Source organism: Berghia stephanieae, chromosome 7, assembly GCF_034508935.2.
Source record: "Berghia stephanieae isolate SIO BIC M18660-M18661 chromosome 7, UCSD_Bste_1.3, whole genome shotgun sequence".
Lineage (NCBI taxonomy): Eukaryota > Metazoa > Mollusca > Gastropoda > Nudibranchia > Aeolidiidae > Berghia > Berghia stephanieae.
In genome coordinates, this window is record NC_088366.1 from 66,896,643 (window position 1) to 66,923,509 (window position 26,867).

General features: G+C 37.2%; 1 protein-coding gene across 3 annotated transcripts; it reads left to right on the forward strand.

Moving 5' to 3' along the window:
* The first annotated feature begins 4 nt into the window (after positions 1-4).
* On the forward strand, positions 5-21,849 carry LOC144977681 (putative aarF domain-containing protein kinase 5). Of its 3 annotated transcripts, none has more exons than XM_078923128.1 (13): positions 5-92; positions 1,127-1,594; positions 2,430-2,694; positions 4,151-4,291; positions 4,600-4,713; positions 5,943-6,074; positions 7,106-7,189; positions 8,531-8,612; positions 8,912-9,082; positions 11,071-11,278; positions 14,148-14,222; positions 15,236-15,460; positions 16,879-21,849. In XM_078923128.1, the coding sequence occupies exons 2-13, from the start codon at positions 1,293-1,295 to the stop codon at positions 16,892-16,894; spliced, it is 1,815 nt and encodes a 604-aa protein (XP_078779254.1). In that variant the 5' UTR covers positions 5-92; positions 1,127-1,292; the 3' UTR covers positions 16,895-21,849. The 3 variants fall into 3 exon arrangements, with proteins under 3 accessions (XP_078779254.1, XP_078779255.1, XP_078779253.1); XM_078923129.1 differs by lacking the exon at positions 11,071-11,278 and adding an exon at positions 11,982-12,165; XM_078923127.1 differs by lacking the exon at positions 5-92 and adding an exon at positions 238-372.
* Positions 21,850-26,867: the final 5,018 nt, after the last annotated feature.

A 26,867-nucleotide genomic window follows, 5' to 3' on the forward strand; every position in this document is an offset into this window, starting at 1 on the left:
AGAGATTACTGCAAGAACTACAAGAAGAGCACACACTCAAAATTTATCTAAAGGGACATTACGGCATCAGTATCGGATATCAAGGGCAGTCGGTGAGTTATAGTTACATCACAATAAATTCTTACATAGATTTGAAAGGAAAGCAGTTGCTAAGTGAAGAAGATTGCCTTCTATGGAGATTAACCGAATTGAGGCTATCTAGTCGTCTCTCTTGTTTAAGACAACCATCCAGTTAAGTGGTGGGCAGTCTTGTTTGTTTACTCACGATTTCAAAAATTGTTGCTGGTCTGCAGATGCCGTTTGCAAGGAGTGGGTATCCACTTATGGAGTTCCTGAGGAGCTTATTACTTTGCTTTTATTGACTTATGTAACGTAAGTAATCCAGTTATTTTGTTTAGCTGTCCGCAAGTTGATATAAGTTATAAGTTTGTTTAACTTTAACTCTAGGCTCGTTAACTCTAACAACAATACAGTACAGGTCTGGGGATAATCACAGCGTTGCTCTCTCTCTCTCTCTCTTGGTTCCTTTCTAGTTTCTAGCAAATTGTCATATTCGTCCCCACTCCGATCTCCGACTACCTTTCAATACCTCACGGACAAAAAACAATGGTGATATAAGGCAATTTTAGAGTATTCCCAATTAATTAAGGTTTCTTCTACAGATTTTAAAATATTACTAAAAATTGACAAATATTGAATAAATAAACGTCTGACAATAGATCCACTTTTAAAATAACTGTATAAAGTGAAGCTACCTCGAAGAACGTGCAGATGGCCTCCCAGCCTTGTGAATAATGGTTTGTTGGTATTAGTTAATTATTGTTTAAAATCAAATCCCACATGAAATATAAGGAGGGCCAGATGAGTCAGAATTTGCACATTGTAGGATAATAGTAACAAGCTTGGTGGACATATTGTGATTAGACGCAGAGTTAAGGATTATTATACATCAGCACAAAATTAAGTCATTGGAAAAGATTCTTTACTCATATTTTGTCACCATATTCAGGTGTAAAATGAGTACTTTGCTGGTAACAGTGTTATCTCCCTTTAAAATACTTGTTTTTCATGTTCTGTGTTAATGATGATGAATACGATTATAAAAAAACTTTTATTATCATTCCAGATTTTCCAGATTTTTGCATAATTTTGGATTCCATTGGAGAATTTTAAACAGTGCCTCAACTCAAGGTGATTGTAATGACAATGCTTATAATGTTTAATCCACTGTCAACTGCAAATCAATAGCAGAATATAGCAATTTTCATTTAACTGTACAAAATACGGGCAAAATGGGATTCAATAGTGCACACAATTTCTCAAACATATGTAGACATTTTTTAAAGAATTCTAGTAGGATTCCATTAGTAACAAATGCATCACCTGCGATAGTAAAAAAATTGTCTTATGTGCCTTCAAGTATAAGACAGTATTCTAGTCCAGTCAGTGTCAAAAGGAACAGTCGGAAGTTGAGATATGCATTGTCTGGTCTTGGAATTCTGTCTATCGGAGGAATTGTGTATTACAATACCCTGGATGCCAAAGATCAGAGAAAATTGCGTGTTCTTGCTGGAGGAATCAGGAGATTTGTCAGGTGAGGACTTCAAAAAATCTTTTTTTGTGTGTGTGTTTGTGTGTGTGTGTGCAAAGATATCAATCTATATTTAAATGTAACACATCGTTGTGTGGACTATTGTGCTATGTTTGAAATTACATTCTCTTAAGAGAACTATGTTTGATTGATATTGACATGTGATACAGTGATGATTTTTGTCATGATGGTATCCATTCCAACATTTAAAAAAAAATTTTTGAGAGTTGTTTTCCAAAAATAATTTTAGGAGCAATGAAATGTGACGTAAAATTTTCTTGCGACTGTTAGTATGTATAAGAGAGACAAGATTTACTATCTTTGTTTCAGTATGGATGTGTTGTTTATCCAATGGCATTCCTCTTTCTCATTGAGCATTACATACATAATAACATAATTCACCCCACATACCAGAGCTTACTCAGTGTCTCCATCGTTTCTATGTTACATGTTTGTGTTGAGAATATGGCCATTAAGCATAAATGCTGGCTAACAAACTTAGCGGAGGTTGTGTGTGTTGAACACTTGACCTCAAGAATTTGAGGAGAGCGGCTCAAGATAGACATAGAGTTTGATACCAATCTTTTTGGAGTGGTGGATAGCTCATCCCGTAGAACGACGCTCTCCCCGGCCAGACGGAGTTGACGTAACAGTAGGGTCACGGGTTTGAGCCCCCATCGCTGCCGGGAAATTTTTATTCTCTGTCTTCTGACACTTTCCTACTCACTTCATTTCTTGTTATATATAATGACACCATTTTGGTCAAGTGAGTACTTTCTAACGTAATCATAAAACATTTTAAATTTTAGGTTATTTTACTTTTTAAAACCATTTTTAGGTCATTTCTCATTGGTGCAACCATAGCTGTTGATTACAAATGGACTTTGTATAACGTCGATGATGAATCGGAGGAGTATAATACCCTGATCAAGACTTGTCACCAGAGGGCAGCAGATCGTGTCCTAGTGGGATGTTTAAAGAACGGTGGTCTGTACGTTAAATTGGGCCAAGGATTGGTGTCCATGAATCACATTTTACCCAAGGAGTACACAAGCACTCTTGTCGTTTTACAGGACAAAGCGCTGACTCGGGAACCTCATGAGGTAATGTTAAGTTTTCAAAACTTTATTTCTTATTTAGCACAACATCCAATAATCACTAAACATGCTCAAAGGGCTTCACAATGGGTCCCTAGCAAACAGCAACACGTAACATGTTAGACAAAACATGGCGCCTGTTAGGCGATATTATCATTTTTTCAGACAGAGACAACACTGTTAATGGCTAGGTTCTCATTTTACAATTAAGTATGGCACGAGAATGTGAGTAAATAGCCTTTTCCAAGGACTCAACTATGCGCCACTCAGAGCAGGACTCAAACCCAGGACCTTCCAATCTGAAGGCAGGTGTCATACTGCAAGACTGCATAGCCGCACAGGTAGGTGTTTGTGCATTGCTACTAATCTTATAGATCTTTCCAAGTAATTAAGGGCATGGCTGTCCATCATCCCAATGGTTTTAGTTTTAGTTCAAAGATTAGTTTTGTGGTTCAAAGAGTTTAACGGATTTCTCATTTGATATCCAGTCGTGCCACGTCTTATTCAGATGTGCTTATTTTTTTATTACTTGGTCCCAATTTGGCCAATACTTGCCCCAGGGCTGAAGTGAAATAAAAAAATTGTCCACCTCTAAGAAAGGCCCCTCGTACTCCTGAGCGGGGTGGTCTTAGATGTGACATCAGAGATTACTTTGCAGTAAGGGCCCTCCATTCAAATCTGTCTTCAGCTTTTATCATTCACGTTGGGCCCTCCATCCATATCTGTCCTCAGCTTTTATCATTCACGTTGGGCCCTCCATCCATATCTGTCCTCAGCTTTTATCATTCACGTTGGGCCCTCCATCCATATCTGTCTTCAGCTTTTATCATTCACGTTGGGCCCTCCATCCATATCTGTCTTCAGCTTTTATCATTCACGTTGGGCCCTCCATCCATATCTGTCTTCAGCTTTTATCATTCACGTTGGGCCCTCCATCCATATCTGTCCTCAGCTTTTATCATTCACGTTGGGCCCTCCATCCATATCTGTCTTCAGCTTTTATCATTCACATTGGGCCCTCCATCCATATCTGTCCTCAGCTTTTATCATTCACGTTGGGCCCTCCATCCATATCTGTCCTCAGCTTTTATCATTCACGTTGGGCCCTCCATCCATATCTGTCCTCAGCTTTTATCATTCACGTTGGGCCCTCCATCCATATCTGTCCTCAGCTTTTATCATTCACGTTGGGCCCTCCATCCATATCTGTCCTCAGCTTTTATCATTCACGTTGGGCCCTCCATCCATATCTGTCTTCAGTATTCCTCATTACCGTTGGGCTATCCATCCTTGTCCAGAAACTGTTAACGAACATTTTTTGTTATGTAATCTAAATTGTTGTTTTTCTGATTTCCCTCTCATTCAAGAAATTGTTTAATTTTAGGAGTAAACAAACTTGATACTTATATATGCAAATTTAAATGACAGTTGTAACTTTACTCTACCTTTTGACTTTTAATAGATTGAGCAATTATTTAAGGAAGACTTTGGTGTGGGGCCGCAAGAAATGTTTGCTGAATTCGGTGAAAAGCCTATTGCTGCTGCCAGTTTGGCTCAAGTACACAAGGCAGTTACTAAAGAAGGGGAGAAAGTGGCTGTGAAGGTAAAGACGTTATCATTTTTATCATCATTATCACAAACATCCCAACACTGCCTTTGCCATAAACACAATTATCATCGTCAAGCATCATCATCATAGTCATTGTCATCATCATCATCATCATCATCATCATCATCACCATCATTTAAAACTTTGGCAGACGCAATTTAATAACTTGTTTTCAGCTAAATGTTTAACTTAAGCAATGATCTGTTTTCGAAAATTCATGTATCAAAAGAATAACTTTTTTTTTTTTTTCAAATATATATTTTGCTTATTTTAATTCCTATTTAAAAACTTTGTCCCCAAAGGTCCAGTACATTGACCTGCGTGACCGATTCAACGGTGACGTGAAAACTTGTGAGATTTTACTTGATTTGCTCGGCTTGGTTTTCCCTAAATTCAATTTTGCCTGGGTCCTCAAGGTTAGTTTTGAACTAATACTAATATTTAGACAAAGTTGTGTGTATGATTCGTATATTCAGTTGTCATTCCCAGTCTGTTTTAAGATCTGACGAGTTTTAAGAAATATCTTAAATTTTATAATTTCGTTGATTTGGACTTTCGTTTGGATTTGAACACCAGTCAGGTTACAACATTCTATCGCCAGTTTCAACCTTTATTGTTCTTTTCTTTAAAAGAATTGTTGGGGTTTATTAATATCCCAGAATTATTCCTTGAATAATTTACTTAACAACATAATGAATTGTGTGAAGCATCATTACCAATATTGATAATTCCAGCAGGTTGGACAACGGTGATCTTCCTCAGAATTCCAGGATTTTGGAATTTTCCCAGAAATATTTCTGCTGTTTTTGCAGTGTCAAACATTTTCCTCTGATAAAAGCTTAGGTTATTAAGTGATGGATTTATAGAAAAATCACCATCGCGTCTTGAGTCATATTTTGACACCTGTGATCATATCTATTGTACATTACTTCTCACAGCTTCTAGCAAATTAGCATCCACTTTAAGACATTGTATTCCTGGGTGGGGTTCCTGACCTCCCATAGTGGGCAGGGAGGTCACTTACTGTGTCTTCTATCCTTCTTTATGTTTTCCAACATGCTTTCTGTCTTTGTCTTGAAATGAGATTAGTTGGTTTCGTCCTGGCCCTGATCGGATACCCTAGCTGCGAGGGTAACAGTCAAATGTATTGATAGAGTTTGGGAGGTGATATTTTTGTCTTGTAAACTATCTCTCTGTTATGCACTATGTTATGTTTTGTTTACATATTATATATGATTTGTAAGCATTTGAGTGTGTTCCTCTTAGTGGGGACCTTTGCTTGTGTCTGGATGAGACTTTTAGTGATCTTAAACTAAGTACTTTGATAGTGTGCTCTTAGAATCTACATCTGTTCCCAATTTGAACCAATTCCATTGTCTTACTTTTTCTTGGGTGCTTTAATTTTAATTCTAGAACTTTTGACTAGCCCATTTTCTTCCTTTTTACTGGCGCTGATATGACCTAAATGTGTTGCAAGTGCCATAAAACCCTTAAAAATAAACAAACAAGAAATTGTATTCACTCTGCTCAATAAAACAGAAACACTCAATCTGAATCGTTTAATGTTTTACTGTTAATTCCATTTTTAACCACTGGAATACAGCAAGGTTTTGAGACCATTGTTTATATTATTCATTCCTATCAGGATTTGCAGCACACTGTAAGACAAGAACTGGATTTTGAGAATGAGGGTCGAAATGGAGAGAAATGTGCAAGGGACTTGTCTCATCTCAACTTCGTCTATGTTCCCAAAGTTCACTGGAGTAAAACGTCAAAGGTGAGAGTTCAACTGAAAACTAATTACGCCCTTCTGCATGGCATCGCAATCATGAGAGGTTTTTGCCTAGACATTCTAGAAGAGGAATATAGATAATCCATCAAACAGACATCTGATGTCAACAGGAATCGCCCATGTTGTCCACAGTGAGCAAATTGGGGGTTAATTTTTTGTTTAAGTGCTTGAAGCGGGGCTTGAACCTGGTATCTTCCAAGTCATAGTGCAATGCCTTAATTGCTCAGCCACCTCATCCCCCTGTGTCTGTTAAGCTGTTGAGAACATGAGAACAATACAAAACAAACAACTTTTTGTCACTTGGCCTTCTACCAGAGACAGAAAAAAAACACACAAAATTCTACGACAAATTGATTACATTTAACTAACAAAAGTAATAGTGAAATATACTCCCCTGTCTTTATTCTGCTTTTTCTGTCTCCATATCTCTCTGTCTTGCACCACACCCATCCCCCCCCCCCACTTTACATCCCTCTATTACTCTCATTATTTACATGTAATCTTTTTGACATTACTTTCGTGTATGTATTTTATTTATGTCTCCTGAAAAGGAACAAGGAATGAAAAATCATACAATATAAGTGAGCGATCTGTTTTCTTCCATTTCTTTACAAAATAGTGCAAATTTGTTTTCATGACCAGAGCAAGTTAGCTCGCCCTAACTAAGTGTGAAAATGGGGTAAAGGATGATGCAATCAATCTGGTTCTCAGCAAATGTTTATTCTTTAAGATAGCATAAGGACTAATTCATGAGATTGGTGTCTCGTCGAATGTTTATTCTTTAAGATAGCATAAGGACTAATTCATGAGATTGGTGTCTCGTCGAATGTTTATTCTTTAAGATAGCATAAGGACTAATTCATGAGATTGGTGTCTCGTCGAATGTTTATTCTTTAAGATAGCATAAGGACTAATTCATGAGATTGGTGTCTCTCGTCGAATGTTTATTCTTTAAGATAGCATAAGGACTAATTCATTATGAAACATAAAAAAAAATTAATTTCATTGCTTGGCAGCGTGTCTTGACTACAGAGTTTGTGGATGGTGTAAAAATCAACAACCTGGATGGAATCAGGGATCTGGGACTAGATTTGAAAGAGGTATTCAAATTGTTGACAAAGTGAAAAACCTTGGCACATTCTTAGACTCTGAGCTGTCGATGGAGCATCAGGTTAATAATTTGGTTAGATCTCTCTTTTTCCAACTAAAAAAGATTGCTTCCATTAGACGGTTCATATCTGAGGATATGACCAAGCACCTGGTTGTGTCCCTCGTACTATCGAAATTGGATTATTGTAATGCTCTGTTGTTTGGCGTTTCGCAATACAATCTGAAACATCTTCAGATTGTCCAAAACAGCGCTGCCAGACTAGTATTCATGAAGCGTAGGTGCGACTCTGCCGGACCTCTACTTCATGACCTGCATTGGCTGCCTGTTGGGAAAAGAATTAAATTCAAAGCTTGTGTTTTAGTGTATCGTTGTCTTGAAGGTACTGCCCCTTCCTACCTTTCAGAACTAATTGAAAGATATTCAAAACCCCGCCCCTTACGTTCGGCCAGTGATTCCACAAAACTAGTTGTCCCTCGAATTCGGAAAAATGCTGGAATGAGATCCTTTTCTCATTTCGGACCCTCTATTTGGAACGCCTTACCGCAGAGCATTCGTGAAAAAGAATCTTTGTCTATTTTTAAACGTTCCCTTAAAACATATTTGTTTCGATTTTAGTAGATGGTATGAGAAGCAAGATAGGTTTGGTTTGTGTTGTGTGTTGTGTTGTGTGTGTGTGTATGTGTGTGTGTGTGTGTGTGTGTGCTTGTGTGTGTGAATGAGTATGTTTCAGCCAAAGTAATTTGTAATTTAAGCGCTTAGAGTCTGGTGTCTCGGAGTTATAGCGCTATATAAGTTTTCAGCATTATTATTATTATTATTATTATTATTATTATTATTATTATTATTATTATTATTATTATTATTAAGAGTTTGTTGGGTTTTTTTCAAAACAAGGATTAATTTAATAAAGAAGTGAGCAGAAAATGAGAGTAGATTTTAAATAAACTGGAGAAATATTTTGTTAAACCTTCCTTCACTTACATTAATGAAGACTCTATAAACAATCTTTACTCTCTGACTTTCCAAGATTTTTCTTCAACACAGATGACGTACGAAGTCTTTAGTCTTCCATCTGGGTTTTTGGTAATGTATTTGTATTTTTATTGGGTTTTTTGTTGTTGTTGGCTGAAGAAGGGTTTTGAGCCCAAAATGTTCCGTGTTGGGTATTTTGTTCCTTTTTGAATCTGTCATATTCATATAAATACTGAAGTTTTTTGGAGGGTTTTTTGGTTTCCTTGGCTTTCATGTGATATAAATCTGAAAATATTTGATTTGCTTTTTAACATTTTCTTTCAGTGAAATTAATATGTTATGTATTGTTTATATTCAGGTTGATCGTAAACTGGTGAAATCCTTCTCTGATCAGATATTTTTATCAGGTTTTGTGCACGCTGATCCTCATCCTGGCAACGGTAAGCTACTTTCTGTCAGTCTTCTTGTTGTTATTTTTGAGGGGTCTCAGTATAAATAGATGTGGTGTGTGGATTGGGATTGACTCGGACGTGTGTTGATGTAGGTTGTTTATTTTGTCTATAATATTGAATGTCATCAAGGTTAGAGTAAAGGAAAACCAGAGGAACACAAAAAGCCCCTTTCTGATTTTAAACAAAACCTATTTGACCGCTATCTCCATATTTCATCTCCGATGCCTTCTCTTCTTCTCTCTGAAACAAGATTTTAAAAATATTCCCTTTGATGGTTCAATCCTCAGTGTTTGTTCGAAAAGGAAAAGATGGCAAAGCCCAGCTTGTATTACTGGACCATGGTCTCTATGACACTCTCAATACTGAACACAGACGTGCTTTGTGTCATCTGTTCAAATCTATCATTCTACGTCATGACGATGGAATAGAGGAAAGCGCGGAAAATCTTGGTGTGAAAGGTGAGCTGATTTCCAGATCTAGGCACAAAGTTCAATGGGGCTTAGTCATACAGAATTATGATCTTTTCAAATCTATCATAATAGCAATGAAATTGTGGAAAGCGCATAAAATCTTGGAGTTAAAGGTAAGCAGAGGTCTAAACCTAGGCACATTGTTTGTGGGGCTTACTCATGCAAAAGTATGATTTTTTCAAATCTATCACCTTCTCTGATAACAATGAAAATGTTGCTGCTTGAAGCTGAAAGGAAAAAATAACGATAAGTATTAAAATGAAAGCTTCAATTAATTAAACGAAGACAGTTACTGCGGAAGTTTCAGATTTCCCCTTTATCAACAAAACACATTGAATGAGACACTGAGAAATGTGTGGATGGCGTAGTTAATGTGAATAAAAAGGACAACTGAGAGATGTGTGGATGGCGTAGTTAATGTGAATAAAAAGGACAACTGAGAGATGTGTGGATGGCGTAATTAATGTGAATAAAAAGGACAACTGAGAGATGTGTGGATGGCGTAATTAATGTGAATAAAAAGGACAACTGAGAGATGTGTGGATGGCGTAATTAATGTGAATAAAAAGGACAACTGAGAGATGTGTGGATGGTGTAATTAATGTGAATAAAAAGGACAACTGAGAGATGTGTGGATGGCGTAGTTAATGTGAATAAAAAGGACAACTGAGAGATGTGTGGATGGCGTAATTAATGTGAATAAAAAGGACAACTGAGAGATGTGTGGATGGCGTAATTAATGTGAATAAAAAGGACAACTGAGAGATGTGTGGATGGCATAGTTAATGTGAATAAAAAGGACAACTGAGAGATGTGTGGATGGCGTAATTAATGTGAATTAAAAGGACAACTGAGAGATGTGTGGATGGCGTAATTAATGTGAATAAAAATGACAACTGAGAGATGTGTGGATGTCGTAGTTAATGTGAATTAAAAAAAATAAAAACTGATGGCAATGTAGTTGTGGAAAGGACAGAAAATCTGGGTCTTAAAGGTAAGCTTATGTCCAGATCTAGTTGTGAGTACAATTAGGTGTACTCAACTTGAAAAACTATGATGATATTACTACTTAACACTCACTCCTACTCATCCCCCAACACTCCTTTCCAAATGCGTAGGTTAAAACATGTTGGGTACAGTTTGAGTAATGAGCAAGTCGTTACTCCTGATGCAGTAAGTTTAAGTTCAAGATTCTATTTGACAAAAACGAGAGTCATCGATGAGATTTTACTGTTTCCACAATCTATTCTGTGTGCATGGTATCATTTACTTTTCTCTCTGTTTCTTGTTTTTTTAAATAGACGTTTTTTCAATATACTTTGAAGACTATTCTGTTTTGTATTTTTTTATGGTCCAACCTATGATTAAAAATATAATTGCTATGGTTTTCATGGGTTTTCAATAAATTTTTAATTTTTTAAACTATTTTAATTTTTTTGTTTTTTTGAGAGGTGGATGGGGGTGTGAAAAAGGGATCAACTATTTTATGGAGATGGATGATATTTTCAAGCAAACTGTCATCACCTGCAGTTGTGCATTTTGTTACCATTCAATAAAATATACCAAAGTTCATGTTCGCAATCAATTTTGAAAGGACCATACTTCATAATCTTTTGTTAATGTAATAGAAAATAGTATTAATAATAATAATAATAATAATAATAATAATAATAATAATAATAATAATAATAATAATAATAATAATAATAATAATAATAATAACAATAATAATAATAAATCATTTGTATAGTATAGTACCCAAATCCCATGAATTCATTCCCCAAGTCGCTTTTCAATAAAACTCATATTCTCAGAGAGAAAAAAAAGTTTTGCACTGAAGGCTTAATTTGAAAAACATTGAACTTCATTAAATAAAAATATAAATTTCTATTAATGTTGGATTCAAATATTTAAAAAAAAATTTTAATCAGGAATTTAATCATAATTTTGCTCTTTGCACTATTTGTTCTTATTAGATGCACTCATCTTTGCCATTATGATAGTACAACGACCCATTCGAATGAAAAAGCGACGCATCTTTGACATTAAACCTCCCACTCATGAAGAGTGGGCCATGATGAACAAGGAGGAGAAAGCTGTCTGGAGGGAGAAGTTCCAAGAGATTCATGATAGAGTTCTCGTTGTCATGAAGAGTATCCCAACTCCTTTGTTTTGGATTTTTCGGTATAACTGAAAAAAAATCTATGATTCTTTATCTCTCTCGAATTCATATAAATGGAAAATCAACAAATTTGTGCGATTTTCAATCATGGTGTACTCGAGAGAGAGTTAAGTATTGGTTTTCATTGTAAAGACTAAGGAATAAAATGTGGTACGTTACACGCATTCATTACGCCCAAGATTTGCATCAGCGGGAAAATCAGACGAGTCAACTTGTATTCAAAATGAGAAAATCAAAAGAATGGATAGAAAAACAAGGTTGTCGATTTAAGTATATTTGCAGAATTCAGTATTGTTAAAAACCTCAGTATATAATAATATATAGCATATCCAATCACCTGGTGAATAGGAAAAGATAAACAAGTAATAAAGGTAAACAAGTCATGACTTTGCACTGGAATTCAGTGTTCAGACAGGGATTGGCAGTTGCGGTTGAGACTAAAATTCAGTACAAAATTTTCCTTCTGAATCAGCAACTCCAGGAAAAGAATTGTATTTTCTTTTTCTATTTTGCAAGACTAGTGTAGTAAAATTAGTTTGTGAGAATTTCTCTAAAAGTGGGGGTTAGTGCAGTAAAAATGGGGCTTAAAAGAAATCGTTCAAAATTGTTCCTCCTTTTTCACTTTTTGTCGTCATCAGCTCTGATTTATGTAGAAAATACAAACTTAAGCTTTTTTTCATCTGTCCTCTCTTCCTGTCGTTTCAGATAGTGATTTGTTGTGTGAGATCTTAACGCAGCGTCCATTTACGAGACGAATGAATTCTTATTACCTCCCCACCCAGTTGACTTCTGCCGAACTAGAACACATGAAGGTCATGGCCAGAGACCATTTCGATAAAATCATGGCGGTGCTGCGTGAAATGCCTACAACTCTTATCTTAGTTGTCAGGTGTGTGGAAACTTGTTGTTTTTTGTTGTTTTTTTTTGCTTTTTAAATTTTCCCTTCTTTTTCATCTGCATTGCGAAATCTAAGATTCATAAGGTTTTCAGTGACTTAAGTAACTATTTGTTCACTAAATTGATACTGGGATTTGTTTGACGGACTAGCAAACTGCTCTGTTGTAATTGATTTAGTGGAGTCAATTTCAAGTATAAACCGTCGTAGTCATAATGTGACAAATAGACAGGATTTTAAATATTGTCACCAAGTTAAATATCTACTTAATTTTGATTATGTTTATTTATGGGATCCCGATAACTCAAATTAAATCAAGGAATAGAAAAAACTCTAAGTCTATTTATGTTCAATTCAAATGTTTATTTTAAGGCAATTACCAATATAACTTGTACATGAATATAACGTTTCCAATCAACAAATCAAGTAGTAAAATAATGAATCAAATCAAACAATGATGATAATAATAATAATGACAATAATAATAATAATAATAAGAAGAAGAAGAAGAAGAAATAGAATAAGGTTTTATCATATAATATTATACACTAGTCCAAACATACAGCTGTTTTGGGTCATGACAGCATTGTGCATTAGGGTGTCCCGATTTAGTGTTTTGGGTCATAACGGCATTGTGCATTAAGGTGTCCCGATTGAGTGTTTTGGGTCATGACGGCATTGTGCATTAGGTGTCTCGATTTAGTGTTTTGGGTCATGATGGCATTGTACATTAGGGTGTTCCGATTTAGTGTTTTGGGTCATGACGGCATTGTGTGTTAGGGTGTCCCGATTTAGTGATTTGGGTCATGACAGCATTGTACATTAGGGTGTCCCGATTTAGTGATTTGGGTCATGACAGCATTATGCATTAGGGTGTCCCGATTTAGTGTTTTGGGTTATGACAGCATTGTGCATTAGGGTGTCCCGATTGAGTGTTTTGGGTCATGACGGCATTGTGCATTAGGGTGTCCCGATTTAGTGTTTTGGGTCATGGCAGCATTGTGCATTAGGGTGTCCTGATTTAGTGTTTTGGGTCATGACAGCATTGTGCGTTAGGGTGTCCCGATTTAGTGATTTAGGTCATGACAGCATTGTGCGTTAGGGTGTCCCGATTTAGTGATTTAGGTCATGACAGCATTGTGCATTAGGGTGTCCCGATTTAGTGTTTTAGGTCATGACGGCATTGTACATTCGGGTGTCCCGATTTAGTGTTTTGGGTCATGACGGCATTGTGCATTAGGGTGTCCCGATTTAGTGATTTGGGTCATGACGGCATTGTGCATTAGGGTGTCCCGATTTAGTGATTTGGGTCATGACGGCATTGTGCATTAGGGTGTCCCGATTTAGTGATTTGGGTCATGACAGCATTGTGCGTTAGGGTGTTTCAATTTAACGATTTAGGTCATGACGGCATTGTGCATTAGGGTGTCCCAATTTAGCTCTCTGAAAAGTTGACAGCTGTTGTGTACAAGGAATTTAATTTATTCAATTTCAATAGAAGGACCACTTTGAATGATTTAAAATCACTGGCTTATTGTACCACATTTTATTTCTATCTTTACCTATGTTTTATTATTAATTTTAAGAATAAAAAAAACAAACTTTTAATTTCTTACAATGAATGTTTTGATCTCATTGGATGCCATTGTTATTGTTTTATTGTAAAATCATTTATCAAACTTTTCGAAAACAGACTCACTAGAGATTGAATTTACATTATAAAACAATAAACAACATAACCACCAAAAGAAAACAAATTAAAAAATTCATTGCATTATAGTTCATGTGTTAAGTTATGGAATTCCCTGTCAATGATATTTTTTGAAGTGATTTTTATTTTGATATTGTCAGACTTGAAAATATTGTAGAGTAAAAATAAAAAAATGAAAGATTAAAGTAAAAATGTAAATTTATTGTCAACATTTCAGACTTTTCAATGACTAATCCTTGTCACATATTGTTGTTACTGGTTACAGAAACATGAACACTGTGAGGGCGATTGTCAAGGAGCACGGGAATGTAATAGACAGATTTGGGATTATGGCTGGCAGGTAAATTAAAAAACTAAATTACGCCCTTTGGCGCGGCATGGTGAGACGTTGTCACCTAGGCATGGTGAGACGTTGTCGCCTAGGCATGGTGAGACGTCGTCGCCTAGGCATTGTGAGACATCGTCGCCTACATGGTGAGACATCGTCGCCTAGGCATGGTGAGACATCGTTGTCTAGGCATGGTGAGACGTCGTCTCCCTGAATCTCCCTGATCACTCACCCCCCACAAAATTATAAATAACCTTTAATTGATTGACTGGTTGATGGGCATTTTTGATAGAAGGATTTCTTCTCTTCTGTCCAACTATCCTGATTGCTGTCTGTTCTTGTCCTCTGGAATGAGTTCTTTTGGTTTTCAGGGACCTCACTGGTATTAATCTTAAATTATTATTTTAAAAATATTTCTGTGTGTATGTCCTGAGTTCGAGCCTCGCTCAGCGCTTAGTTGAGTCCTTGGAAAAGGCTCTTTACTCACCACATTCTCTCACCGTACTCAGATGTAAAATGAGTACCTGGCAATTAACATTGTTGTCTCTGTCCGACAAAATTGCAATTTCGCCTAACAGGCATCATGTCCCGTCCTACATGTTAAGTGTTGCTGTTGGCCTGGGATCCCTTGTAAAGCACTTTGAACACTTTAGTGGATGTTACCCTATATAAAAGCTCAATTTAGTTCTTTATTATTTTCTTTTAAAACATTGTGATGGAAATATGTTATCCTCATTGAACTCCATCCCCCTAGTACTCCTATCAACGGTGTCCATATTGATGATATGTACGTGTACGTGTGTGTGTGTGTGTGTGTGTGTGTGACCCTGTCGATTCTCCTCCTCCATCCCCTCCCCCCCCTCCTCCTTCATCCCCCTAGTACTCCTATCAATGGTGTCCATATTGATGATATGTGTACGTGTGTGTGTGTGTGTGACCCTGTCGATTCTCCTCCTCCCTCCCCCCAACCCCCACCCACTCCAATGTCATAGATCATTTATCATGATTTAATTCCATTCCCCTAGTGCTATCAATGGAGTCCATATTGATGACCCATCGGCAGGCCGATTCAGAAGTGTGTTGAATGCGTGGTGTTCGCGATGTGTGTATGACTACTGTGTATGGCAAGAAGGCATCAAACTCAGGGTGTTCATGTTTGTGGCCCGTACCTACCTCCACCTCCTGCAGCTCTTGGGCAGAGCTCCATCCATGGAAGAACTGCAGCGATTTACTAAGGACCAAGAGAATAAGTAAGTTGAAATTGAGAAAATAAAATAAATAAAAACAAAAAGAAACCAAAACCAAGGGTCAGAAAATGGGAGTTACTCTAAATGTATCAGTAATATGTAATTTGTAAATGTAATATGTAATTTGTAAATGTAATATGTAATTTGTAAATGTAATATGTAATTTGTAAATGTAATATGTAATTTGTAAATGTAATATGTAATTTGTAAATGTAATATGTAATTTGTAAATGTAATATGTAATTTGTAAAATGTATTGCTCTTTGGTTTCCATGCAGAGATACAGAAGATATTCTTACATCAATGTAAAAAAAAAAAAAATTAATGCTGAACAGAATAAGTTATTGCCTTGCAAGTTGTACTCCATAATGCTGGGTGGATATCCTGACCTCCCATAGTGGGCAGGAGGATCCTGACCTCCCATAGTGGGCAGGAGGATCCTGACCTCCCATAGTGGGCAGGAGGATCCTGACCTCCCATAGTGGGCAGGAGGTCACGCTGTGTCTTCTATCCCCTTGTGTCTGTTTTCCAATTGCTTTCTGCCTTTGTCTTGGAATGGGATTTCTTGGTTTTGTCCTGGCCCTGGCAGAGTCCTTGACTGGGAGGGAAACAGTCGGATGTATAGTTTAAGTTTTGGGGGATGATATTTTTTTCCTTGTAAATCATCTCTCTGTTGTGTACTGTTGCATTTATTATTTTGTTATGAATATCGGTTCCTAAACATTTGAGTGTATTCCTCTTAGTGGGGACCTGTGCTTGTGTCTGGGTGAGACTTTTAGATGATCTCAAACTAAGTACACTGATAGTGTGTTCTTGGAATCTACATCCGTTCCCTATTTGAACCATTCCCCTTTGTCTTACTTTTTCTTGTGTGCTTTGCAATTGTAAATCTAGAATCTTTGACTATCTCATTTTCTTCTTTTTTATTGATGCTGAAATGGCCTAAATGTGTCGCAAGCGCTGTAAAACTCTTATCCTCTATAATGATCAGGCCCATTGAGATAGGCTTTATCATGGCTTCTTAATGGTGACATCGACAATTACGATTGATTGCTACCTTCTAATTGGCACGTTTTCCATTGTATAATACTCACTACTTGATTTTGAAAGAAAGAAATTTTTAATCTCAAGTCAAATGCCATTAATTCTTTAGACAGTAAGAATTTATCTGGCAAATGTCGTATCCGTTGTAACTTTGAAGGCTATTGAAGAGTATCCCTTACAGTGTGATACAGTTGTTGTCTTTTCCTAACCTGATGAAAATGTCAATGGGAAATAAACCAAATTTTTTATCTAGATAATAACAAGCTTTAAACCCAGAATCAATATTAACTTTAAATGGCAAAGTAAGAATTTTCTTTTTGGTATGATGTGATGATTTTTTGACATGACAATGTGATTTTCGATACTTTTTTTTTCAGGATGAATACGTTATAACCAGTCTTACTTGAAAGACAAAGGATGTTCTGAATTTGATGGCAGAATTCAGTGGTTATATACCGTTGTCATTACAGAAAGTCAGAAATCTTAAATGATAAACAAGGCAACTGATGATTTATAGGAAGATTTACATATATAGAGATATGAATGATAGCATGATGAAGGCAACTGATGATTTATAGGAAGATTTACATCTATAGAGATATGAATGATAGCGTGATGAAGGCAACTGATGATTTATGGGAATATTTACATATATAGAGATATGAATGATAGTGTGACATCTATAGAGATATGAATGATAGCGTGACATCTATAGAGATATGAATGATAGCGTGACATATATAGAGATATGAATGATAGTGTGACATCTATAGAGATATGAATGATAGCGTGACATCTATAGAGATATGAATGATAGCGTGACATCTATAGAGATATGAATGATAGCGTGACATCTATAGAGATATGAATGATAGCGTGACATCTATAGAGATATGAATGATAGTGTGACATCTATAGAGATATGAATGATAGCGTGACATCTATAGAGATATGAATGATAGCGTGACATCTATAGAGATATGAATGATAGTGTGACATCTATAGAGATATGAATGATAGTGTGACATCTATAGAGATATGAATGATAGTGTGACATCTATAGAGATATGAATGATAGCGTGACATCTATAGAGATATGAATGATAGCGTGACATCTATAGAGATATGAATGATAGCGTGACATCTATAGAGATATGAATGATAGCGTGACATCTATAGAGATATGAATGATAGCGTGACATCTATAGAGATATGAATGATAGCGTGACATCTATAGAGATATGAATGATAGTGTGACATCTATAGAGATATGAATGATAGCGTGACATCTATAGAGATATGAATGATAGCGTCACATCTATAGAGATATGAATGATAGCGTGACATCTAGAGAGATATGAATGATAGCGTGACATCTAGAGAGATATGAATGATAGCGTGACATCTAGAGAGATATGAATGATAGCGTGACATCTATAGAGATATGAATGATAGTGTGACATCTATAGAGATATGAATGATAGTGTGACATCTATAGAGATATGAATGATAGCGTGACATCTATAGAGATATGAATGATAGTGTGACATCTATAGAGATATGAATGATATCGTGACATCTATAGAGATATGAATGATAGTGTGACATCGCGTGACATCTATAGAGATATGAATGATAGCATGACATCTATAGAGATATGAATGATAGTGTGACATCTATAGAGATATGAATGATAGCGTGACATCTATAGAGATATGAATGATAGCGTGACATCTATAGAGATATGAATGATAGCGTGACATCTATAGAGATATGAATGATAGCGTGACATCTATAGAGATATGAATGATAGCGTGACATCTATAGAGATATGAATGATAGCATGACATCTATAGAGATATGAATGATAGCGTGACATCTATAGAGATATGAATGATAGCGTGACATCTATAGAGATATGAATGATAGCGTGACATCTATAGAGATATGAATGATAGCGTGACATCTATAGAGATATGAATGATAGCGTGACATCTATAGAGATATGAATGATAGTGTGACATCTATAGAGATATGAATGATAGCGTGACATCTATAGAGATATGAATGATAGCGTGACATCTATAGAGATATGAATGATAGCGTGACATCTATAGAGATATGAATGATAGCGTGACATCTATAGAGATATGAATGATAGCGTGACATATATAGAGATATGAATGATAGTGTGACATCTATAGAGATATGAATGATAGCGTGACATCTATAGAGATATGAATGATAGCGTGATGTGTTTGACTCCTTGTTCTTGAACAAAATCAGGAATGAAGGGTTGAAAGATTTTTAATAAAAAGAAATCAGAAATATATGTTTATGTAACAAAAGTAAAGAAATGACGTGTATTACGTCAAAACACTGAAACATATAGTGACTCAAACTGGCAAGACAGGAAAGGGCTCTGAAACTGAAATGTAGCTTGGAAATTTGGGGTATTCTTATTTCAAAATATGTTACAGTGAATGACATAATCAGTCGGATGATGAAAAGGTTTGACCTGAGATATTGCCAAGTTTAGTTAGAAGGTCAAATTTGATCAAAAATGAGTTCTTGTCATAAATGAGTAAATCCACCCTTTTTGTACATCCTCGGGAAATATCAAAGCTTAATTTCACTTCCAAAATATTTTTTTACATCTAGTCAAGTTGAAAAAGTATGAAATTTGAGAAAAGTTGCTGGATACCTTTCCCATGTATCTGGCCATAACGTCATGAAAAATCACCCGATTTACTTCAAATAAAGATTAAAATGCTCTGGGGAATAAATTCTTTCAGAAAATGGGTGGGGGGGGGGAGGGGGGGAAACAAACAATCCAAATTTTTCATCTTCCGACTGATTATGTCATGCACTGACACATATAAGAAACCCTGGATAAATCTCTTCTTGATGTTGAAAATATGAACATGAAAGAATTGTAGAACAGGCACTGATTGATGTGAGATAAAATTCTGAAATAGTCTGCATGATGCTTGAGCTTTTATATAGAGAGCAATATCCGCTAAACGTGCTCAAAACGCTTTACAAGGGGTCCCTGACCAACAGCAACGCGTAACATGTAGGACGAGACATGACGTCTGTTAGGCGATATTATTACAATTTTTTTTTCGACATGGACAATGCTGTTAATTGCCAGGTACTCATTTTACAAACAATCCAAATTTTTCATCTTCCGACTGATTATGTCATGCACTGACACATATAAGAAACCCTGGATAAATCTCTTCTTGATGTTGAAAATATGAACATGAAAGAATTGTAGAACAGGCACTGATTGATGTGAGATAAAATTCTGAAATAGTCTGCATGATGCTTGAGCTTTTATATAGAGAGCAATATCCGCTAAACGTGCTCAAAACGCTTTACAAGGGGTCCCTGACCAACAGCAACGCGTAACATGTAGGACGAGACATGACGTCTGTTAGGCGATATTATTACAATTTTTTTTTCGACATGGACAATGCTGTTAATTGCCAGGTACTCATTTTACAAACAATCCAAATTTTTCATCTTCCGACTGATTATGTCATGCACTGACACATATAAGAAACCCTGGATAAATCTCTTCTTGATGTTGAAAATATGAACATGAAAGAATTGTAGAACAGGCACTGATTGATGTGAGATAAAAATTCTGAAATAGTCTGCATGATGCTTGAGCTTTTATATAGAGAGCAATATCCGCTAAACGTGCTCAAAACGCTTTACAAGGGGTCCCTGACCAACAGCAACGCGTAACATGTAGGACGAGACATGACGTCTGTTAGGCGATATTATTACAATTTTTTTTTCGACATGGACAATGCTGTTAATTGCCAGGTACTCATTTTACACCTGAGTACAGTGTGAGAATGTGAGTTTTCCTTTACCAAGAACTCAACTATGCTTTAAGTGAGGCTTGAACTCAGGACCTTCCTATCCGAAAGCAAGTGTCATACCACTAGACCACATAGCCGCACAGTGCCAGACAAAGCAGAGAGATATAATACAAGAAAAAAATATCTGAAAAAAAGAAAATCTCTTGACGTTTCACTTTCTATTTTCGTTTCATTTGTTTTTGGTTTTTTTGTGTTATTGTAAACAGGAATTTCAAGCTAGCAGTTAACCAAAACACATGGGACACGTTGTGTCAGTTTTTAACTCTATTCTAATTATGGGCCAGTTCACAAATTAGATAACTGGGTTGGGATCCTGACCTCCCATAGTGGGCAAGGAGGTACATACTGTGTCTTCTATCCCCTTATATCTGTTTTTCAACATGCTTTCTGTCTTTGTCTTGGAATGAGATTACTTAGTTTTTTTCCTGGCCCTGGTTGGAGTCCTTGCTGGGAGGGAAACAGTCAAATGCATAGTTATTGTTTTGGGAGATGATATTTTTTTTCCATGTAAATCATCTCTCTGTTATGTATTAGTATATTTGTTATTTTTTAATGTATAATGTAAGCATTTGAGTGTATTCCTCTTTGTTGGATTTTGTGCTTGTGTCCGGATGAGACTTAAAGGTGATCTCAAACTAAGTACATTGGTAGTATGCTCTTGGAATCTACATCTGATCCCTATTTGTTTCCAGTTTCCCTTTGTCTTACTTTCTCTTGGATGCTTTAATTGTAATTCTAGAACTTTTTACTATCGCATTTTCTTCCTTTTTACTGGCGCTGATATAACCTAAATGTGTTGTAAGCGCCGTAAAACCCTTAAAAACAAAACAAAAACAAACAAATTATATAAGAGTGCGACTTCATGGTATGGCACTCCGACTTTCAGACCACTAGGTCCCAGGTTCGAGTCTCACTCAGGGTGATGCAAAGTTGAGTTCTTAAAAAAGCCACTTTACTCACATTCTCTCACCGGACTCGGGTGTAAAATGAAGACTTTGCCAGTAACAGCGTCGTCCTGTCAAAGAGAATGTTAACAAGGCCTTTGGCATAGTGTCTTGTCCTATGCGTCATGCATTGCTGTTGGCTTCAGACCTTTGCAAAGCACTTTGAGCACATTGATTGGATATTATACCTTATAAAAGCTCAATATCTTTTCTACAAAAGAGGGTTGATATTGATATCAGTGACGGCTGTTGAAATTCTTCCTCTTTATTTCTTGGTTTTCATCTCTGCCCCCATGACTTTATATATTTTCAATGGATAGTTTTTGTATTTAAGTTGCATTTTATATGCATGTATATTTTTAACTAGTTGTCCTGCCAACATATTGCTGTTATTATTTCGTCACTCATATTTGCTTTGATAATTGTAATATACAATAAGAGAGATAAGTAAATTAATAATATGCCATTTATATTTTTGTAATAAAATCGATAAACTAAATAACTATGACCAATTGATTTAAACATTTTTATTGAAAATATCAAATTAAAAAATTAAGGAGCAGGCACCGGTGTAAGATAAAGAACTGAACAAGTGTGTATGAAAGGTGCCAGACAAAGCAAGAAAAAAAAACATCCCAAAAATTCAATTTTCCTCGACTGGGGATCGAACCTCAAACCTTCTGATTACCAGATAGACGCGCTACCATATATGTGTTTTTGTTTGTTTGTTTGTTTGTTTGTTGTTTTGTTTTTTTGCCTAAAGTTGCATTCGTGACAATGACACCAAGGTGCGTTACTCCCATTGTGGCCAGAGGTCACTAGCTGTGTCTTATCCAAACATATGACTGGCAATCCAAACTCTAATGAAAGATCATTTTGCATGTCAGTTATTGCAACAACGTTTATCAAACAGTGACAAGAATATATTGTCTACCCATGGGTGTCATTGAACAAGCAAACAAACCATTTGGGGGTGACGGCCTTGAACAAACAAACAAACCGTTTGGGGGTGACGGCCTTGAACCAACAAACAAACCATTTGGGGGTGACAGCCTTGAACAAACAAACAAACCATTTGGGGGTGACGGCCTTGAAAAACAAACCATTTGGGGGTGACGGCCTTGAACAAACAAACAAACCATTTGGGGGTGACAGCCTTGAACAAACAAACCATTTGGGGGTGACGGCCTTGAAAAACAAACCATTTGGGGGTGACGGCCTTGAACAAACAAACAAACCATTTGGGGGTGACAGCCTTGAACAAACAAAGCCATCACTCATCCATCGCACCAATGGTCACTTTGCATGCAAACCTAGCGTCGTGGCCATTGATCCAAGACCATGATGGCAGTCGATAGACACTTAACAGAGGATACACGTAAATTTTGTCCACAACTCTGTGGTGAACGGTACGACCACAGGCCTGGTTGACCACACACCCGTTAGACTAATTTGTATTTTATGAACATTCTTTGTAAATTATTAACGACAATGAAAAAGCTCTTTAATGGGGACGGTCCTTGTCAAATTTCGTCCCATTTAAGTGTGACTGGGAATTGGAAAGGGTATGACTTTTTATATAGAAAAAAATTCTGTTTCCAAGGAACCATCCCAATTAAGCGATGTCCCCAATGCCGGCAGGGACTGAATTAGTTTTGGGAATTGATTTTGTTTTTTTGTTAATTATCTCTCTGTTATGTCTTGATAGTTATGTTTTTGTTTTGAAAATATCTTGTAAACATTCGAATGTGTTCGTCTTAGTGGGAACTTGTGCTGATGTTTTGATGAGACTTTAGTTGGTCTCAAACAACAGTGATGGTATGCTCTAGGAATCTACCTGGGTGGGGTTCCTACCTCCCATAGTGAGCAGGGAGGTACTTGCTATGTCTTCTATCCCCCTTTATCTGTTTTCCAATTGCTTTCTGTCTTTGTCTTGGAGTGAGATCGCTTGGTTTTGTCCTGATCTTGGCCGGAGTCTTTGGCTAAGAGGGAAACAGTCGAATGTATAGAGATAGTTTTGAGAGATGAAATTTTTTTTCCCCTTGTAAATAATTTCTCTGTTAAGTACTGTTATTCTTTTCATTTTAAACATTTGAGTGGGGACCTGTGCTCGCGTCTGAATGATACTTTTAGGTGATCTCAAACTAAGTACATTGATGGAATGTTCTTGGAATCTACACTAATTCCCTATTTGTACCATTCCCCTGTGTCTTACTTTTTCTTGGGTGCTTAATTATAATCTTGAACTTTTTGCTATCCCATATTCTCCCTTTTCCCTGGCGCTGATATGACCTAAATGTGTTGCAAGCGCCGTAAAACCCTTAAAGACAAAAGACATAGGAATCTACATGTTCACTATTTGAACCAATAATTCCCCTTTGTCTTACCTTTTCTAGGGTGTTTTCCCCCAGATATAATAGCTGGGTGGGGTTCCCGACCTCCCAAAGTGGGCAGAGAGGTACTTGCTATGTCTTTTATCCCCTATATCTGTTTTCCAATTGCTTTCTGTCTTTGTCTTGGAATGAGATTACTTGGTTTTGTCTTGGTTCTGGCCGGATGCCCTGACTAGGAGGGAAACAGTCAAATTTAGAGTTTTGGGAGATGATTTTTTTCCGTTGTAAATCATCTCTCTCTTATGCACTGTATTATGTTTTGTTTACGTATTATTGTATGATTTCTAAACATTTGTGTGTTCCTCTTGGTGGGGACCTGTGCTGTATTTGGATGAGACTTTTAGGTGATTTCAAACAAAGTACTTCAGTTTCCTATTTGAACCAATTCCCCTTCGTCTCCCCTTTTCTTGGGTTCTTTTATTGTAATTCTATAACGTTTTACTATCCCATTTTCTTCCTTTTTACTGGCGCTGATATGACCTTAATGTGTTGCAAGCGCCGTAAAACCCTTAAAAACAAACAAACAAACCAGATATATTAGATTCAGTTACCCATTCACGCCTGGGTGGACGGAGGCGTCTGTAAATAAATCTCGACTGTACCCAGGATATATCTTGGTCAAATAACTGAACGAGTGTGTTTGAAAGGTGCCAGACAAAGCAAGAAAGACCTGAACAAGTGTGTATGAAAGGTGCCAGACAAAGCAAGAAAGACAAATACAAGAAAAAAATCAGTGACCTCGACTGGGGATCGAACCTCAGATCTTCTGATTACCTCTGATTACCGGTAATCAGAAGGTCCGAGGTTCGATCCCCAGTCGAGGTCAACCTACTTTTTGGGAGTGTTTTTTATATGTTCCTTTCTTGCTTTGTCTTTCACCTTTAACACACACGTGTTCAGTTTTTTATCTAACACCGGTGCCTGCTCCTTAATTTCTTAGCTTTTTATCTTGGTCCCTTTGCGTGTGAAGCGAGTGCTCTACCAACTGAGTCATCAGGAACCCCAGTGAGCGATGTGAGATGACACACTAACCTTTCTATCTTGATACCAACTGTGTGCCATAGTGTGATGGGGACACGGCATGACGTAACTGTAGTCGGCCATGAGACACAGTGATCGTGATGGGTGATCAACCTGAATATTGATATGGCGTGATGACTCATCCTGATTATTTTTATCGATTGGTTATGACATGTCTTGAGTCGATTGTTATATCATCATCATCATCATCATCATCATCATCATCGTCGTCGTCCTCGTCGTCATCAACACCATCATCGTCGTCCTCGTCGTCATCAACAACATTGTCGTCATTGTCGTCGTCGTCGTTATCAACACCATCATCATTATCATCGTCGTCGTCATGAACATCACCATCACCATCATCATCGTCGTCGTCATCAACACCATTATCTTCGTCGTCGTCGTCATCAACAACACCATTGTCGTCATTGTCGTCGTCGTCGTTATCAACACTATCATCATTATCATCGTCGTCGTCGGCATGAACACCACCATCACCATCACCATCACCATCATCCTCGTCATCGTCATCAACACCATCATCTTCGTCGTCGTCGTCATCAACACCACCATTGTCGTCGTCGTCGTTATCATCAACACCATCATCATTATCATCGTCGTCGTCATGAACACCACCATCACCATCATCATCGTCGTCGTCATCAACACCATTATCTTCGTCGTCGTCGTCATCAACACCATCATCATTATCATCGTCGTCGTCGTCGTCGTCGTCATGAACATCACCATCACCATCATCATCGTCGTCGTCATCAACACCATTATCATCATCGTCGTCGTCATCAACACCATTATCATCATCGTCTTCGTCATCAACACCATTATCATCATCGTCGTCGTCATCAACACCATTATCATCATCGTCGTCGTCATCAACACCATTATCATCATCGTCTTTGTCATTGTCGTCGTCATCAACACCACTATCATCATCCGGTAACTCCTCTGATTTTTGGTTCCTATAGATAGAATGAAATTGACGCCACTCAGGTCTTCCTTATTGGTTTTTTTTTCCATTCACGTTTATGAATAAGTCTGAACAAACTTTATTGTCCAGACTATAAAAGTTCAAGGTTACACATAGTTTTGTGTGTTGGTCCGTTATATTTCCGGATGGCAATGTTGTGAGCTTCTTAACCAAGCGCGTACTATCTATAAATACCCCATTCTCTCTTCGTCCCTCTTTCTTTGTTCCCCTTGCTTCTTATTTTCTACTTTGAGAAGGAAAAGACCCGATACTGGGATTAGGAACTACAAAGAATGACAGCTATTCTAGAATCACCATTTTCAGCTTTGTCTTTATAAATACGATATCCTTATGGCCAACCCCCCGCAGTTGTCGATTGGTTTGACTGTGTGTGTGTGTGTGTGTGTGTGTGTGTGTGTGTGTTTGTGTGTGAGTGTGCGTGTGGGGGGGGGGGAGGGGTGATCGGGAGTGGGATGGCAACGAGCAAGAGACGTACGTAGATGTAAATAAATGAATTGATATAAATACAGAGAGAGGGGGAGAGAGAGGGAGAGAGAGAGAGGGGAGAGAGAGAGAGAGGAGAGAGGGGGGAGAGAGGGAGAGAGAGAGTGGGGGGAGGGAGAGAGAGAAGAGAGAGGGAGAGAGAGAGAGGGGAGGGAGAGAAAGAGAGAGAGAGGGGAGTTGAGAGAGAGAGAGGAGAGAGAGAGAGGGAGAGAGAGAGAGAGAGAGAAAGTAGCAGAACTGCCTCCTTGAAGATTTTAAAATTCGTAGTTTTTCACAAGGAAAAAATAATAGTCACTTTATCCAGTTTCAAAAATAACTAATTGACAACAGTAAGCTTGCCTGAAGCGTCAAATTACACCTACCTGAATATGTGAACTGTTGGAAGTAGCGAGATTTCATTTTTAATAGGCTTAATTGAATTTGAGATGCTTATCAAGTAGCTCTGTAGATGGAGGGACAAGACTATGCAAATAGTCAAATGGTTTACCATTACAAAACACAGATGTACAATGGTGCTGCTCGAAGCTCAAAGAAATAAATAACAATGTGAACAAGAGTTTATCCCGGTTTTTATAGCGTGAAAAGGAAAATAGCAATGCATTGCTAACCACTGGATAG